The sequence below is a fragment of the Chiloscyllium plagiosum genome, chromosome 7, assembly GCF_004010195.1.
Source record: "Chiloscyllium plagiosum isolate BGI_BamShark_2017 chromosome 7, ASM401019v2, whole genome shotgun sequence".
Classification (NCBI taxonomy): Eukaryota; Metazoa; Chordata; class Chondrichthyes; order Orectolobiformes; family Hemiscylliidae; genus Chiloscyllium; species Chiloscyllium plagiosum.
The window spans coordinates 65,524,859-65,542,856 of record NC_057716.1 but is presented as its reverse complement, the minus strand read 5'-3'; the positions used below and the strand labels follow the sequence as shown (position 1 = coordinate 65,542,856).

Here is a 17,998-nt window from a genome sequence, read left to right as displayed (position 1 = left end):
TATAGCAAATGGGAGGACTTAAGTATTAAGAACAGATTTGTTCTGAAAGATGGACGGTACGAGGTACAGGTCTGAAACTGAGATCAAATGATTTATAAATGCCACCATATCCAGGGTCATCAAGGGACAGAAACCATGACCGACAGAATTAAGGAAGTAGGAAAAGACTTAAACATTATGTCAAGAATTATATTTTTGTACCAACACCCAGAACAAAGTGGATAAGTTTGCCAATAAAGTAAAGTTAAAGCTTACTTAGCCAATAGCAGAACCATGGACTGTCCTTTACGTAGACTGTCTTAGTTCCATGTATCCTGGTCATTATGAACATTATTAGAAAATAGTAGGGGCCCTCCCCATTCAAACAAACACTTATAAAGTTGCAGCAGGCATTTTAATTCAGCATGTTCTCATTAGATGGGCTTTCCCCACAGTATAGATTTGGATCGGGGACCCATTTCACAGTCGAGAGTGTGGCGCTGGAAAAGCACAGCAGGTCAGGCAGCATCCAAGGAGCAGGAGAATCGATGTTTCAGGCAACAGCCCTTTGGTTTCTGGCAAGAGCCCTTCAATTCTCCTGCTCCTCGGATGCTGCCTGACCTGCTGTGCTTTTCCAGCAATACACGATCAACTCTGATATCCAGTAGTCCTCACTTTCCCCCTGGACCCATTTCACAGCCCAACTAATCCAGGGAGTGATGAATATGTTGAGTGTCAGCCAAAGGTTCCACGTTCCCATCAGCCTCAAACCAGCAGCTGAATTGTAGCCTCAAAGTGATACTGCGAAAGGTTGTCCAGCGAAACAATTCAGCCTGAAACGTTGTTTGACCCTATGTTCGCATGTTCATAAGGAACTCACCCTCCAATTCAACTGGATTCACCCAGCCACATTCTAATGACCAGACCCCCATAAAAGGTATCAAACCCTTAAAAGGATTTGAGCTTAAGGTCAAAGCCCACAGCCATGAGAAAACTGTGAAAATTCTATTAGAAAATATAGAGGCTGCACACAAAGCAGCAGCCATCAGATTGGCAAAAAACAAATAAAACGTATTTTATGTACAAGCACACTTTAAGCCTCATTGGGCATACTTTGATGGGGAAGGAAGTAGGGCAGTGCATGATGTTACAAATTATTCAGCCATGAACATTCCTGTCTACCAAATATTCATGTCTTCATTCCGTGGATAAGACCAGCCCATCTGTGCACAGAATGTTGCTAGATATAAGAAGCAGCTTTGAAATGAATGGGAACTGTCTGCCCAAGAAAGCTCGCAGGCAGGCAAATGTGAGGATGGTGTTTTGTGGGTCCATCCCAACAAATCAGTGATATTTGATTGTAAAAACTAGCGGGTTGTGCATAAGAAGACAAATGGGAGCTCAGGTTATTGCTACCTGTGCACAGACACCATGAGAGACAAATGAATGTATGGAAAGGGAATGTTTGGCTATTGGTCTGGAGAAAGGGCTAGAAACTGGACAACAATGGCTGTGAAGTGTTTTAAATACATAAATTGTTAAAGTGTCTAAAGCACGGACAAGACAGTTACTTAAATGAGTTTAACATTAGGTTGTCAAATAATTAAGACTTCTTAAGTTTCCTTTCAACTTGGGATCCAAATCTGTGACCATGTCAGCTCATTTTTGCTGTTGTTTAACTGAACTATCCTGTAACTTAGGCTAGGATTTGGATGGGCAGCATCTTGATGTCCCTTCACTGATGCTGCCAACATTGACATGTGCAACAATGGAGGTGGAAAGTGTATCTGACACTTAGGTTCTATGGTGTTGACTTTCTGGATTACTAACTCCACTGTGCTTTCAAAAGTATACATTTAATTAGGGAACAAAACTAACTGTATCAAAATAGAAAATTCTTTCTCTGCTAATGGACTCTGCTAAAGAGATGTCAATGACTTTGTGGTATTGTTGGAATCCATTGTTGGAAAAACCCATCTGGTTCATTAATGTCCTTTAGACAAGGAAATGACCATTCTTCTCCGGTCTGGCCAACATATGACTCCAGACACATAGCAACATGGTTGACTCTTAACTGCCCTCTGTGCAATTAAGGATGGGCAATAAATGCCGGCCTAGCCCTCATCACATAAATGAAAAAAAATTTAAATGTATTTTAATTTTTCAAATATACAGCAAATACATTAACATATGCTTTTAATTTTTATTTCAGGCTGTTCTACTGGACAGACTGGGGCAGAATTCCCAAAATAGAATGTGCCTGGATGGATGGACAGCACCGGCATGTGCTGGTTAACCGTGACTTGGGTTGGCCTACTGGCCTCACTATAGATTATCTTAATGGTGACAGAGTTTACTGGAGTGACTCCAAAGAGAATCTCATACAGTCTATGAACTTTGATGGCAGTGACAGAAAGCTGGTTATAAATGGAGGTGAGATTTTGGCAGAGTTCTTTGTGGTAGATGAAAGTCATAGAGATGTACAGCATGGAAACAAACCCTTCAGTCCAACTCATTCATGCCGACCAGATATCCCAAGACAATCTAGTCCCACCTGCCAGCACCCGACCCATATCCCTTCAAACCCTTCCTATTCATATACCCATCCAAATGCCTTTTAAATGTTGCAATTGTACCAGCCTCCACCACATCCTTTGGCAGCTCATTCCATACATGTACCACCATCTGCATGAAAAAGTTGCCCTGTAAGTCTCTTTTATATCTTTCCCCTCTCACCTGAAATCTATGTCCTCTAGTTCTGGACTCGCGACCCCAGGGAAAAGACTTTGTCTATTTATCCTGTCCATGCCCCTCATAATTTTATAAACCTCCATAACATCACCCCTTAGCCTCTGACATTCCAGGAAAAACAACCCCAACCTGTTCAGCCTCTCCCTTTAGCTCAAATTCTCCAACCCTGGAAATATCCTTGTAAATTGTTTCTGAATCATTTCAAATTTCATAACATCCTTCTGACAGGAAGGAGATCAGAATTGCATGCCATATTCCAAAAGTGGTCTAACCAATGTCTTGGTCTAACCATAGTTGCAACATGACCTCCCAACTCCTGTACTCAATACTCTGATCAGTAAAGGAAAGCATACCAAACCTTGGATTATCCTATCTACCTGTGACTCTACTTTCAAGGAGCTATGAACCTGCACTCCAAGGTCTCTTTGTTCAGCAACACTCCCTAGGACCTTACTATTAAGTGTATAAGTCCTGCTAAGATTTGCTTTCCCAAAATGCAGCATCTCGCATTTATCTATATTAAACTCCATCTGCCACTCCTCAACCCATTGGCCTATCTGATCCAGATTCTGTTGTAATCTGAGGTAATCCTCTTCGCTGTCCACTACACCTCCAATTTTGGTGTCATCTGTAAACTTATTAATTATGCCTCTTATGCTCACATCCAAATCATTTATATAAATAATGAAAAGTCATGGACCCAGCACCGATCCTTGTGGCACTCCACTGGTCACAGGCCTCCAGTCTGAAAAACAACCTTTGACTGCCACCCTCTGTCTTCTACCTTTGAATCAGTTCTGTATCCAAATGGCTAGTTCACCCTGTATTCCATGAGATCTAACCTTGCTAATCAATCTCCCTTGGGGAACCTTGTCGAACGTCTTTCTGAAGTCCAGATAGATCACGTCAACCGCTCTGCCCTCATCAATCCTCTTTGTTACTTCTTCAAAAAACTCAATCAAGTTTGTGAGACATGATTTCCCATGCACAAAGCCATGTTGACTATCCCTAATCAGTTCTTGCCTTTCCAAATACATGTGCATCCTGTCCCTCAGGATTCCCTCCAAAAACTTATCCACCACTGACGTCAGGCTCACCGGTCTATAGTTTCCTGGCCTGTGCTTACCACCTTGTTTAAATAGTGGTACCACATTAGCCAACCTCCAATCTTATGGCACCTCACCTGTGACTATCAATGATACAATATCTCAGCAAGAGGTCCAGTAATCACTTCTCACAGATTTCTGGGGTACACCTCATCAGATCCTGGGGACTTATCCAGTTTTGTGTGTTTCAAGACATCAAGCAATTCTTCCTCTGTAATATGGACATTTTATAAGATGTCACCATCTATTTCCCCACATTCTATGTTTTCCATGCCCTTTTCCACAGTAAACACCGATGTAAAATACTCGTTTAGTATCTGCCCCATCTCCTGCGGCTCCACACAAAGGCTGCCTTGCTGATCTTTGAGGGGCCCTATTCTCTCCCTAGTTACCCTTTTATCCATAATGTATTTGTAAAAATCCTTTGGATTTTTGTTAACTATTTGCCAAAGCTATCTCATGTCCCCTTTTTGCCCTCCTGATTTCCTGTTTAAGTATACTCCTACTGCCGTTATACACTTCTAAGGATTCACTCGATCTATCCTGTCTATACCTGACATATGCTTCCTTCTTTTTCTTAACCAAATCCTCAATTTCTTTAGTCATCAGCATTCCCTGTACTTACCAGCCTTTCCTTTCACCCTAATAGGAATATACTTTCTCTGGACTCTCGTTATCTCATTTCTGAAGGCTTCCCATTTTCCAGCTGTCCCTTTACCTGCGAGCATCTGCCTTCGATCAGCTTTTGAAAGTTATTGCCTCAAACCATCAAAATTAGCCTTTCTCCAATTTAGAGCTTCAACTTTTAGATCTGGTCTGTCCTTTTCCTTCACTATTTTAAAACTAACAGAATTATGGTCACTGGTCCCAAAGTGCTCTCCCACTGACACCTCAGTCACCTGCCCTGCCTTATTTCCCAAGAGTAGGTCAAGTTTTGCACTTTTGGGGAGAAAGTGAGGACTGCAGATGCTGGAGATCAGAGCTGAAAATGTAGGTACATTCACATACTTAATTAGAACATTTTTTTGTACAACTTAACAAATTCCTCTCCATCTAAACCCTTAACACTATGGCAGTCCCAGTCTATGTTTGGAAAGTTAAAATCCCCTACCATAACTAACCTATTACTTTTACAGATAACTGAGATCTCCTTACAGATTTGTTTCTCAATTTCCCTCTGACTAATAGGGGGTCTATAATACAATCCTAGTAAGGTGATCATTCCTCTGCCTGACCTGCTGTGCTGTTCCAGCAATAAAGTTTCAACTTTGATCTCCAGCATCTGCAGACCTCACTTTCTCCTCGGTCTATAATACAATCCTAGTAAGGTGATCATTCCTTTCTTATTTCTCAGTTTCACCCAAATAACTTCCCTGGATGTATTTCCAGGAATATCATCCCTCAGTACAGCTGTAATCCCTTATCAAAAATGCCCAATTTAAATTTTGGCCTTTATTGTGCTATTGAATTTCTCTTCATCCCTGCATTGGGACTCCAAATCAATCCTGAATGTATAATCATATTCTCCTGTCTCCTCAAAATAAAATTCCAGTTGTTAATGGTAACGTCGTCTCCAGAGAGAGAGATAACTGCCTTCCACTACTAACTGTTTCAAACTGGATGGTAAGGGCTTAAAAATCATAAAATCTCTAGTGTGAAAGTAGGCTATTTGGTCTATCAAGTTCACATCAATCCTCCAAAGACCATCCCACACAGACCTACCCCTCACCCCACTGTACGCTGTCCCCAAAACCCTGCATTTCCCATGGCTAATCCACCTAACCTACACATCCCTGCAGACTATGGACAATTTTAGCATTGCCAGTCTACCTAACCTGCACATCTTTGTACTATGGGAGGAAACCAGAGCACCTGAAGGAAACCAGCACAGTCAGATGAGAATGGGAAAATTCCACACAGACAGCTTTACTCTTTAACAGGTTGAAAAGTACAGTTGAAGAAAAATTTGAATGACCTTTTAGTGTGTGTCCTTTAAAAGATGTTTTGCTAAATTAATTTCACACATTATCCTTGATGTACTTTATCAGACCTAGGCAATCCTTACAGCCTTGATATTTTTGAAAATCACCTGTACTGGACATCAAAAGAAAATGGTGAAGTCTGGAAACAAGATAAATTTGGTACCAGTCAGAAGATAAAAGTGCTGACTGTAAACCCATGGCTAACCCAAGTTCGAATATACCAGGAGCATCGTTACAATCACTCAGGTAACAATCTGTGATCTGAGACGAGGTTTTATCTAAAATTACATAGTATTTGTATACAGTCAGTAATTCTAGAAGATGATGGTTGTGTTCTTGTGCAACACTGTGTTATCGACAAATCATGCTTTAGAAACAGCATTTATGTTGTCTCTGTAATTGCGTCACAGCCTATGCACATTTTAAAAATTCACATTTTAAATCATAAATTGCTTTAGAAACAGTGTTCCCAATTCATCAATCACATTACAGCAAATTCACGTTGACAAAACACACGTTATAACAGAACAACTTGTAGTTGTTTGGCTGTATACAATTTGAATTTGCAGAAATTTTTCATCTTGTACTTTCCTTCAGGACAAGTTGCCAGTATAAAGGGGATCAAGCTTTTTATTCTATATGAGAAGAACATGCTGATTGGTTGATAAGTGAACTCTGGTAGAGGTGTTTACATGGAGAATGTACAAGCTAGATGATAGCTGACCAGTAATTTAAACCAAGCAAATTGAGTCTGATTGGTCAAAGCATTGCCTGAGGAATGAACCAGGGAATGGCTGTCACCATTTTGTTGAGTTGAAACTGGCACAGCGTGTGTACATACCATGAACTCAAATGACAATCATAAATTGCTTGTCAGTGTAATTGTAGGCACAATCATTTTGTGTATTGTGTCCAACTGGAGAATCACGTATAATGCAATCAACAGCACCTCTGACCTTATGATAAAGTGAAAGTCATTGATGAAACCACTGAAGATGGTTGGGCCTAGGGCATTACCTTGAGGAATTCCTGCAGTGAGGTCCTAGGGCTGAGATAATTGACCTCCAGCAACAACCATCTACGTTTGAGGTTTTATCCTGTACATATGACTCCAACCAGTGGAGAATTTTCTCCCTGATTCCAGTTGACCTCAGTTTTGCCAAGGATTCTTGATGCTATATTAAGTCAAATGTTGTCTTGATGTCTTGATGTCAAGACTGTCACTCTCACTTCCCCTTTTTTCCATGTTTGGACCAAGGCTGTTATAAAGCCATAAGTTGAAATTACCCTGATACTTTCCTAATTGAGTGTCAGTGAGAGGTTATTGTTGAGTAGGTACTGTTTCATAGTATTGTTAGTAACACCTTCAATCATTATTTTCATTTTTTGAGAGTAGACTGTGGGGCAGTAACTGTTCGGTTTGATTTGTCCTGCTTTTTATTGACAGTTCATTTGTAAGCAATTTTCCACATTGCTGAAATGATACCTGTGTTGTAGCAGTAATGGAGCAGTTTGACTAGTGGTATAGCTAGTTCTAGTGCACAAGCCTTAAATACAATTGCCAGGATATTGTCAACCCCTATAGTTTTTGTAGCATCCAGAGCCTTCAACTGTCAAGTGTAGGCTTTACATAGTCTGGCTTACATGTGACTCCTGCCCACAGCAATGTGGTTGATTCTGAATAGGCTTCTGAGAAATTAGTGATGGGCAATAAATTCTGGCCGAACACACGAAAGAATGAAAAAAAAACTATTTCTCGATATCATGTGGAGTGAATTGAATTGGTTGGAGACATGCATTTGTGGTGCTGGTGACCTCATGATGTGGCTGAGATGGATTGTCCACTCAGCACTTTTGGCTGCCGACACCTGCAAATGCTTAAAGTTTGTCTCTTGTATAGATATCCTAGGCTCCTGTCATTGAGAATAAGGATTTTTGTAGATACACCTCAACTGGTGAGTTATTTAATTGTCGACCATCATTCACAACTTGATGCAGCAGGACTGGATGCTCAACTGTGATCTGTTAGTTGTGGGATCAATTAGTTCTCATGTTGCATGCTACATATGGCATACAAATAGTCCTTGGCATGCAGTAAGGATGTGGGCATTTGGAAGGTAGGACAAAATGGCTGAAGGAGCTGCACAAAATGGCTTCTGCATTGTTAAACTGCACTGAATCAGACAGAAACAAGAAACCACAGACTGATGTTGGTTTGATTAATTGCAGAAGTAACAGTTTAACCCTAACCACAAGGCAGGACAAAGACTATTCTAAGAACAGGTTGTTTACAAGAAATCGTGATAAGCTAAGATAGAATGCATAAGGGATTTATGCAATCTGATTGGTTGTTACTATGCAATCATGCTTCATGTCAGGCTATGAACAATGTATATAAACCCTATTAAAACTCTGTTAGTGTTCAGATTCTTTTGTGGTCTAGGAGTATCATACTTCTGGCCTGATCAGAGTCTACCAACCCGGCCAAATCAAAGAATAAATGATTGCTTGTATCATTGACAAAGAGTCGTTTACAGGTGTATTTATTGACCAATCGTGGAAATGAGAGACACCCCCCCCCCCTCAATGGGGTTCAGATCTTCAACAGCACCAGGCATACTTAAATATTAAGTATCCAACCCATTGAGTGAATGGGTCTGAGGTTGTAAGCCACTTTGAATTACAGCATGACTTAGAAATGGAACATAGTCAGCAGAAAGAGGGAAGAGGAGAAGGACTCGTAAAAAGCCCTACTCACCAAGGCTGTTTAGGGAGCATGTTGGAGCCAACTTTTCTGTCTTATCAGTAGTGACAAATTGTTTGGCATATCTGTCATTGTACTAAGCATCTCTATGTCTATGGCCACCTGCTTTGTCCAACACTTTGAGGTCTCATCTGAGTCCAGTTAGCAGAACTTTTTGGCTGTGATCTCGAACTCCAGTGAACTGGTACATAACCATCATTTTCCCCATATTGACAGTACGCAACACATGCTTGATGACTCATCAAATGCTGGTCCTGACTTTTAGTACACGCTAAAGTTTGTGTAATGCCAGTATATGAGCTGGTGGCTACAATTGTCAGTTCATCGTAGTTCTTCATTAAACACATGCAGGAAGCATTGGATATCTGAAAGCAAAACATCAGCAAAGAAAGTTTGGAGTGAGGAAAGAGTGGCAAGTAAGAGGTCTGTAGTGACACCATCTGCAACCTGCACTTCATATCAGATAGCAGGATGGGGGTGATGTGGAATTCCATACAGGGCATTAGGCATGAACATACTAACATCCAAAATATTCTTAGTAATGCCAGATGCAACAGCCTCAGTCACTGCCAGCCTTCTGATACAGAGCACCACAACTTCCAAAAAGCTCTGGTCAATGGATACACAACTGTCAGCATGTTCTTGGCTGCTCTTTACAGAAATTATGGGTCACCTTGCTCTTAATTTATATATACCTATTTTACTTGGCAGTTATTTCATAAAATATTTGGAATTTTAAAGTCTTCTTTCTTGTTTCAGTGCCTAATCCTTGCAAGGGTGTCTGCAGTCATCTGTGTTTGCTAAGACCAGGAGGGTACACCTGTGCTTGTCCTCAAGGCAGTCAGTTTCGAGGTGGCAGCCTTATAGAATGTGATGCAGGTATATGCATTTAATCAATCAGGTTATTTAAAATAATACTGCTGATAAAAACTACTGAACTGTACAAACCTCTTTTTGTTATGAATCAATAAACCAACTTAACATTTGACATAAATTAAACTGTTGGTTTAAGTGAGGTGATAAAAGTTAGGATAATGTTATGGTAATGTTTAAAAAAAAAAGTGGTCTGCCTTTTCTATTCCTTGTTTTCCTTTTGCCAGTTTTTAACCTTTAATTCTTGGTATTGGAAATCCTTCATTGTAATTAAAAAGTTGTATATAACTTCTATTTTGTTGAAAAGTGTGAAAAGTCAACCCTCCAACTCTTTTCCTTTCAAATGCAAACCCACCTTTCCTCACTTTTTATGTGCAATTTATATTTCTGTACTCTGAAATATTCTGTAGCTCACCTCGGAACTTGCTGAAAGTAATTTAGATCTGACAGTGTTAGTTAAAGCAAACAACTATATCAAATGCAGAATTTTAAAGTAAGTATTTATTCAATTTACTTAAATGTTATTTCTTTCTGATCTCGTGGATGCACTGAAAATATATGCCGTATATACTTGATTCATGGTCAATCTTGGAGAAAGTGAGGACTGCAGATGCTGGAGATGAGAGCTGAAAAATGGGGGAGCTGAAGAAGGGCTCATGCCCGAAACGTCGATTCTCCTGCTCCTTTGATGCTGCCTGACCTGCTGCACTTTTCCAGCACCACATTTTTCAGCTAGTGGTCAATCTTGTCAAACTCAATACCTGAGGTTTAGACTAAAATTCCAAACTCTTTGCATTTACCATCCAGGTACCTTAGATACATAGCCCAGTTCAAAGTTAAAGTTGTTGAAATCAGACAATAGACAAAAAATGACAGCAGTTACAGAATTAAAGCTGTCAGAGAAGGAGATTAAGAAATTGAAGGAACCTTTCTGCACAGTTTGGGTAGGTGTCTAAAAACTAATGTGCAAAGAGAGGAAAGCCTAGCATGTTAATTCAATTGGAAGGTAAATCATCAGAATTGACTCTTAGTTCCTTGATGATTTATCAGAATTTTCACACTGAAATGAGCAAGAAAATTAGGAATTATGTATTTTAATGTCAGCCAAGAATGGTGGTGCAGATTTTTGAAGATAAACAATTTATAATGCAATAAAAATCTAAGATTTCACAGTATCGTTCCAAAAAAAAGTTGATGACAGGCTTATCACAATTCAGTGGTTTGTAATCAAATATTGACAAAAGAATCGATGCAGACTCTATTATATTGTAAATGTGGGTGAAATCCTTGTGAATTTTGATATGCCAGCCAATTAAACAATGATCAAGTTTTTCTTCAAACAAAAAATGGAGGGATGGATGGATTAAGCTGGCTTCAAAATATAAACGAGGAAAGTTTGAGGCTTCCAATCAAGACATTGTATAAAGAAACATGTCTTTTTGTTTCGGACACTTTCACATCATACCTTTGTTGATGATACCGTTGCAAAAGTTAGGTCACAAAGGAGTGATCTCCAAGGGGTTCCTGGTGATTTAACAAACCTTGTTCTACCACTGGATGTCTCTCTAAACAAAATATTCATGAATAGCTTGAGAAAAAGGTAGAATAATATGATTAAAGGAGAGAAGACATTCACTAAAGTACAAAGCATATGGGCTCCAATATCAGCAATCATGTGAGAATAGGTTGTAGAAGCCCGGGATGAATTCAGAATGAAGATGGTCATCATAGCATTCAAGAAGGGAAAGAGAAGGAGCCATTAGGGACAAAGGGCAATCTGTCTGTGAAGGCGAGACGACACTGGTAGGGTTTCAGAAATTGAGGACTTAATTTCTGTCTTCACTTGTGAGGAGAATGTAGGTACAAAATTTACGGACAGTGACCATGAGGTGCTTGAGCAAATTGACATAGGAAGTGAAGAGGTGTTGGAGTTTGGGCAGGTTTAAAATTGGATAAATCTCAAGATCCCAATGGGTTATGTCCCAGGCTGCTTTGGGAAGTGAGGGAGGAAATTACAGAGACACTCAATTTTTTAATTCCTCTCTGGCTCCAAGGGGGGGTGCCAGAGGATTGGAGGACAGCTAATATGGTTTAACTTTTCAAGGATAAACCAGTTAGTGCCACATCAATGATAGGAAACTACTGGAGTAAATTCTGAAGGAGCGCATGAAACTTCACTTAGAGAGGCAAGGTTTAATCAGGGATAGGCAGCATGGCTTTGTCTGAGGGAGTCCATGCCAAACAATTTGATTGATTTTTTTTCAGGGGGTGATCAGGTGTAGATGTAATTGGCATAGTTCATATGGAGTTCAGCAAAGCTTTTGACAAGGTCCCACATGGAAATCTGATAAAGAAGGTAAAAGCACTTGGAGTCCAAGTTAATTTGGCTAAATGAATCCCAAATTGGCTTCATGGTAGGAGGTGAAAATGTGTTGCTGGAAAAGCGCAGCAGATCAGGCAGCATCCGAGGAGCAGGAGAATCGACGTTTCAGGCATGAGCCCTTCTTCAGGAATGAGGAGAGTGTGCCAAGCAGGCTAAGATAAAAGGTAGGGAGGAGGGACTTGGGGGAGGGGTGTTGGAAATGCGATAGGTGGAAGGAGGTTAAGGTGAGGGTGATAGGCTGGAGTGGGGTTGGGGGCGGAGAGGTCAGGAAGAAGATTGCAGGTTAGGAAGGTGGTGCTGAGTTCGAGGGTTGGGACTGAGACAAGGTGGGGGGAGGGGAAATAAGAAAGCTGGAGAAATCTGAGTTCATCCCTTGTGGTTGGAGGGTTCCTAGGCGGAAGATGAGGCGCTCTTCCTCCAACCGTCGTGTTGCTATGGTCTGGCGATGGAGGAGTCCAAGGATCCGCATGTCCTTGGTGGAGTGGGAGGGGGAGTTGAAGTGTTGAGCCACGGAGTGGTTGGGTTGGTTGGTCCGGGTGTCCCAGAGGTACTAGCCACTTTCATTTGCATCCATATGACAGTTTTCTCACTAAAGTTTGCGACCTTTCTTGTTTTATTTGTGTCTACAGCCATTGAGCTGGAACGACCGATGCCACCTGCCTGCAAATGTAGGAATGAAGGAATTTGTCATATTGAAACAAATACTACAAAGTGCACGTAAGCTGAAAATGATGAAACTCATGGTCAAATTGTCTGATTTGTATTGGGTAGTTCACTGTCTCGAATACTGAGGTTCACAGGTTTTATTTTGTGTTTAAACTTCCTGCATTGTAAAGTATTGTAAATTGATTGCATTTTAATTCTTCATGAGAACGTTATTTCATGGTTATATGTCCTTATTCATTAAGTTAGGAAATAAGTAGAGTTAACACTTTGTGTCCAGTCACCCTTCTTCAAACCTGGGAGCAAAACTTCAGTTCTGAAGAAGGGTCACTGGACTTGAAGCATTAAATCTGCTTTCACTTCTCAGATTCTGCTAGAGCTGCTCAAGTTCAAAAATAGCATCGTCAAACAGATTGACTGTGAATCTGCAAATTGTTTTAATGTACATCAGTGGCAGGCAGTAAGAGGTGTAGTGTGAGATTACTAACTATATGCTTATAGATAGATTGCATAATCATCTCAATATGAGTGGTGATTGAAGCCTGTGATACAACTTTGGCTTTGCAGAGAGGCTCCCATGGATCATAAGGAAAAAAATTGGCCCAGACACTCAGGTACCTGTAGGCTAATGGAAAGGCCAAAAGAAGAGATCACAGTGTCAAATTCTTATTGAAGGAGTATGATGACATCAGTTTAACCAAATTCAGTTACTGATCTACATCACTGCAGGGCTGTCCCAATTCATCAGGGTTCTTCATGGGCAGGAGATTAGACACACAGTTCATGGCTATTCCATATACTCTTCCAGCATGTCTCAAGGCGATAGAGATAGAAAGAGTGCAGGAAGAAAAGAGGTCTACTACAATGCTAATTAAACAATGAATTAGTATCATTAGACTGGCAATCTCAAACCAGCAGGGTGCCGCAGGGACCTGTGTTGACACTGCAATTGTTTGCAATATATATTAATGACTCAGAGAAAGAAAGTGAATGTACTGTAGCCAAATTTACAAATGATACAAAAATCAATGGAAAGGCAACAATTTGTGAGAGGAAACAATTTACAGAGAGTTATTGATAGATTAAACAAATGGGCATAAAGTTGGCTCATGGAGTATGATGTGTAAAAAATGCAAAGTTGTTCATTTTGGAAGGGAATACAAAAGAACAGTATTATTAAAATGGAGAAAAACTGCAGTAAGTTGTAACACAAAAGGAGTTGGGGACACTTGTGCACGAAACACAGAAAAATAGCAGACTTGTGCAGGAGGAATCAGGAAGGCTCATAGACTGCTGACCCTTATTTCAAGGGGTTTGGAAAAATGAGTAGGGAAGTATTACTGCAACTCTGCAAGATACTGGTGAGACCAAATCTGGAGTACTGAGAGCAGTTTTGCTTGTCTTGTTTAAGGACAGTTCAGAGAGTGCTCACAATGATGATCACTGGTTTTACGAGCAAAGATTAGACAATTGGGATTCTACTCATTGGAATTTAGAATAATGAGTAGTGATCTCCTTGAAACATACAGGATTCTTAAGCAACGTGACAGGATACATGCTAATAGATACTTTTTCCTCACGGTAGAGTCGAGATAATCTCAGGATAAGGCATGCCAATTATAAGACTGAGATGAGAAGGAAGTTGAGGACCTTTGTAAATCTTTGAAACTCCGTATGACAAACAGCAATGGGTGCAGAGTCCTTGAGTGTATTTAAACTTAAAAAAGGTTTTTGTCATTTATATAAGTGATTTGGATGTGAAAAAGGGATACATGTTTGGTAAGTTTGCAGATGACACCAAAATTTGTGGTGTGGTGGACAGTGAAGGAGGTCACCTCAGAATACAACAGGCTGTTCATCAGATGGGCTGATGAGCCAAGGAGTGGCAGATGGAGTTTAATTCAGATAAATGTGAGGTGCTGCATTTTGCTAAGGCAAATCAGGGCAGGATGTATACACTTAATGGGGAGTGTTTCCCAACAAAGAGACCTTGGGGTGCACGTTCATACTGCCTTGAAAGTAGAGTCACAGGTAGACAGGGTTGTGAACAAAGCGTTTGGTACATTGGCCTTTATTGGTCAGTGCATTGAGTATAGAACTTGGGATATCATGTTGTCGCTGTACAGGACATTGGTTAGGCCACTTCTTGAATACTGTGTTAAATTCTGGTTTCCCTGCTATAGGAAAGATTATGTTAATCTTGAAAGCATGCAGAAAGGATTTACAAGGATATTGCTAGGGTTGGAGGCCTTGAGCTACAGAGAGAGGCTGAATAGAGTTATGAACATGTATAGCATGGAAATAGACCCTTCAGTCCAACACATCCATGCCTACCAAATCTAATCTAATCTAATCTAGTCCCATTTGCCAGCACCTGGCCCATATCCCTCCAAACCCTTCCTATTCATATACCTATTCAGATGCCTTTTAAATGCTGCAATTGTACCAGCCTCCACCACTTCCTTTGGCAACTCATTCCATACACGCACCACCCTCTGTGTGAAAACGTTGCCCCTTAGGTCCCTTTTAAATCTTTCCCTTCTCAGCCTAAACCCATGCCCTCTAATTCTGGACTCCCCCACCCCAGGGAAAAATTTTATCTATTTATTCTGACCACCCCCTCATGATTTTATAAACCTCTAAGGTCACTCCTCAGCCTCCAACACTCCAGGGAAAAGAGCCTGTTCAGCCTCTCTCGATAACTCAAATCCTCCAACCCTGGCAACATCCTTGTCAATCTTTTCTGAACCCTTTTCAAGTTTCACAACATCCTTCCAATAGGAAGGAGACCAGAATTGCAGGCAATATTTCAAAAGTGGCCTAACCAATGTCCTGTACAGCCATAACATGACTTCCCAAGGACTGTGGCTATTTTCCCTGGAGCATCAGAGCATGAGATTTATAAACCTTATCCAGATTTATAAAATCATGAGGGGCATGGATAGGGTGAATACCCAAAATCTTTTTCCCAGGGCAGGGGAGTCCAAAACCAAATGGCATAGCTTTAAGGTGAGAAGAGAAAGATTTAAATGTAACCTGAGGGGCAACGTTTTTCTCAAAGGATGGTGCACATACGGAATGAGTTGCCAAAGAAAGTGGAGGCTGGTACAGTTACAGCATTTAAAAGTCATCTGAATGGGTATATGAATAGGAATGGTTTAGTAGAATATGGGCAAAATGCTGGCAAATGGGTCTAGAATAACTTAGGATATCTGGTTGGCATGGATGCATTGGATCAAAAAGTCTGTTTCTGTGCAGCACATCTCTATGACTCTATGTATATTCTATTTGCAACTGACTCCTGAATCTTTTATTTTCAAGTCTGCAGATCGTTATCTACATATTTTCCAATTTTTTTTCCTTAATAATTTCCTATTGTTTAAGATCATTTCTACTCTAAGTTAGTTATCAATTAGTACTGCAGTGAGAGATTACTATGATTAATAAACAATGGCCTAGGTTTACCACTGATCAGAATGACCTTATTCCAAAGTAGCTGACCCCAATGAGTCCATTGACAAATTCTGAAATTAAAGCAAGACCTAATAACTGGAACATGGTTTCATACGCAACTAATGCTAAAGCTACAATCTGTCGAGAGCTAATTGTCCAACTGACCCGAATTAGACTGATGAAAATTTTCTACTGGCAGAAAATAAAAATTTGATGAGTATTTTATGGTTCTTGCAGATGTCCTTATGGATATACAGGAAGCTACTGTCAGACTGGAAGATCCCAAGCACCACCTCATTCAACAGGTACTTATAAGAAGTTCATAAAATAATTAAAATGTTAAGTGGCACTATGTAACTCCTCATTCTTGGCCACTGAAGTTTATGATTACTTTATACTTCAAGCAATGTAATTTATGACTCATGTGAGCTTCAGTTGGCCACAAAAGGGACGTATCTGAATGAAGATAGAATATTTTTGCTCTTTTCTTTAACTTTTGTGAAATGCAAAATATTTAAAATTTCACAGCAGTGAACTAAGTGAGTATCCACTCTCAACTAACTGTACAATAATGATTACTATAAAGAGAATCACTGGGATTTTTCAGAATTATTTGTCAATGTATTTAATGCAAAGTGCAGATTCCAGAGATGCTCAGAATTCATAGTTTGTGTAAAAGCCTTCCCTTGAAGTAACATCAATTCTGATAAATTAACTCTTAAGAATAACTAAGTTTCCTACAAGTGTTTTCACCATTTAAACTTTTAGATCTCCCAACATTCAATATGCAATGATGTAGACAGTTATGAAATTAAGTAATAAATGCTTATTTATCTATGAACATAGATGAAAAAAAATCTATGAACAACTCAAGTGGGCATTGTGTAGAAATAAAATAAATCATAAAAAATGTTATTAACATGCAAAGTAACAAAGTAAGTTGCTTTCTTAAATTAGTAGGTAGTTGATTTTACATCTGTACTTAGGCTTTTCTAAATATAATGGCACAGTCTAATTTTTAAGAGGTTATCCCATGATTGTATTTGATAATCATTTAATATGAAGGTTCCTGGAATTTTGATATGCTTTTTTTGTATTGCAGCAACTGCAGTCTTACTGACCATTATTATCATCTTAATTCTGGGAGCACTAGCTGGTGGTGCATTTCTGAATTATAGACGGACAGGCTCAATCTTGCCATCTTTTCCTAAGCTTACAAGGTGACAACTCTTTTTATAGTTCTGTGTATTTATTGAAGCCAGGATTTACTCAAGTCATGACATACAAGCAGTGTATGATGCCATTGAGTAGCAAACTGTTGGTTTAACTGGATATATAACATTTCTTTTATGAGTCTGTAAAAGTGTTCTTCTACTGTTAAGATTACAAATATACTTGTTAAAAATACATGTGCATTTTATTCCACCCTTTTACACAGAAAGACTAGGCTTCAATCTGTAAACAAAGATACTTTCACACATTTCTTAAAAGTAGTGGGCTGAATCATAGGAGTAATAGTACAGTGTTAATGTTACTAGATTAGTAATTCAAAAGCTCATATTAATGCAGTGTAGTCATGAACTTAAATGCCATCATGGCAGCTGGAGAACTCAATCACATCTAAATCTTGAATTAAAAGGCTACTTTGAGTAATGATGTCATAAAATCGGTCAGTGCATTAAGTATAAGAAGTAGGACATCATGCTGCAGTTGTACAGGACATTGGTGAGGCCAGTTTCAGAATACTGCATTCAATTCTGGTCTCCCTACCGTAGGAAGGATGTTGTTAAACTTGAAAGGGTTCAGACAAGGATCTTTCCAGGATTGGAGGGTTTGAGCTATGAGAAGAGGCTGAATAGGCTGTGGCTTTTTCCCTGGAGCATTAGAGGCTAAGAGGTGACCTTATAGAGGTTTATAAAATCATGAGAGGCATGGACATGGTGAATAACCAAGGTCTTATTCCCAGGAGTGGGGAGTGGTGCTAAAGGGTATAAGTTTGTTGTGGTTCTGTTCGCCGAGCTGGAAGTTTTTGTTGCAAACGTTT

General features: G+C 39.8%; 1 protein-coding gene across 2 annotated transcripts in view; it reads left to right on the top strand.

Annotated features, from left to right (window-relative positions):
* The window catches only part of lrp2a (low density lipoprotein receptor-related protein 2a), a 333,042-nt gene that overhangs the window by 294,828 nt on the left and 20,216 nt on the right, over window positions 1-17,998 (top strand). For both annotated transcript variants that reach the window (XM_043693942.1, XM_043693941.1), the window contains 6 exons: window positions 2,192-2,412; window positions 5,885-6,064; window positions 9,342-9,461; window positions 12,468-12,555; window positions 16,192-16,259; window positions 17,057-17,174. In XM_043693942.1, the coding sequence (XP_043549877.1) occupies window positions 2,192-2,412; window positions 5,885-6,064; window positions 9,342-9,461; window positions 12,468-12,555; window positions 16,192-16,259; window positions 17,057-17,174 (795 nt within the window). The remainder of the gene's footprint in view (window positions 1-2,191; window positions 2,413-5,884; window positions 6,065-9,341; window positions 9,462-12,467; window positions 12,556-16,191; window positions 16,260-17,056; window positions 17,175-17,998) is intronic.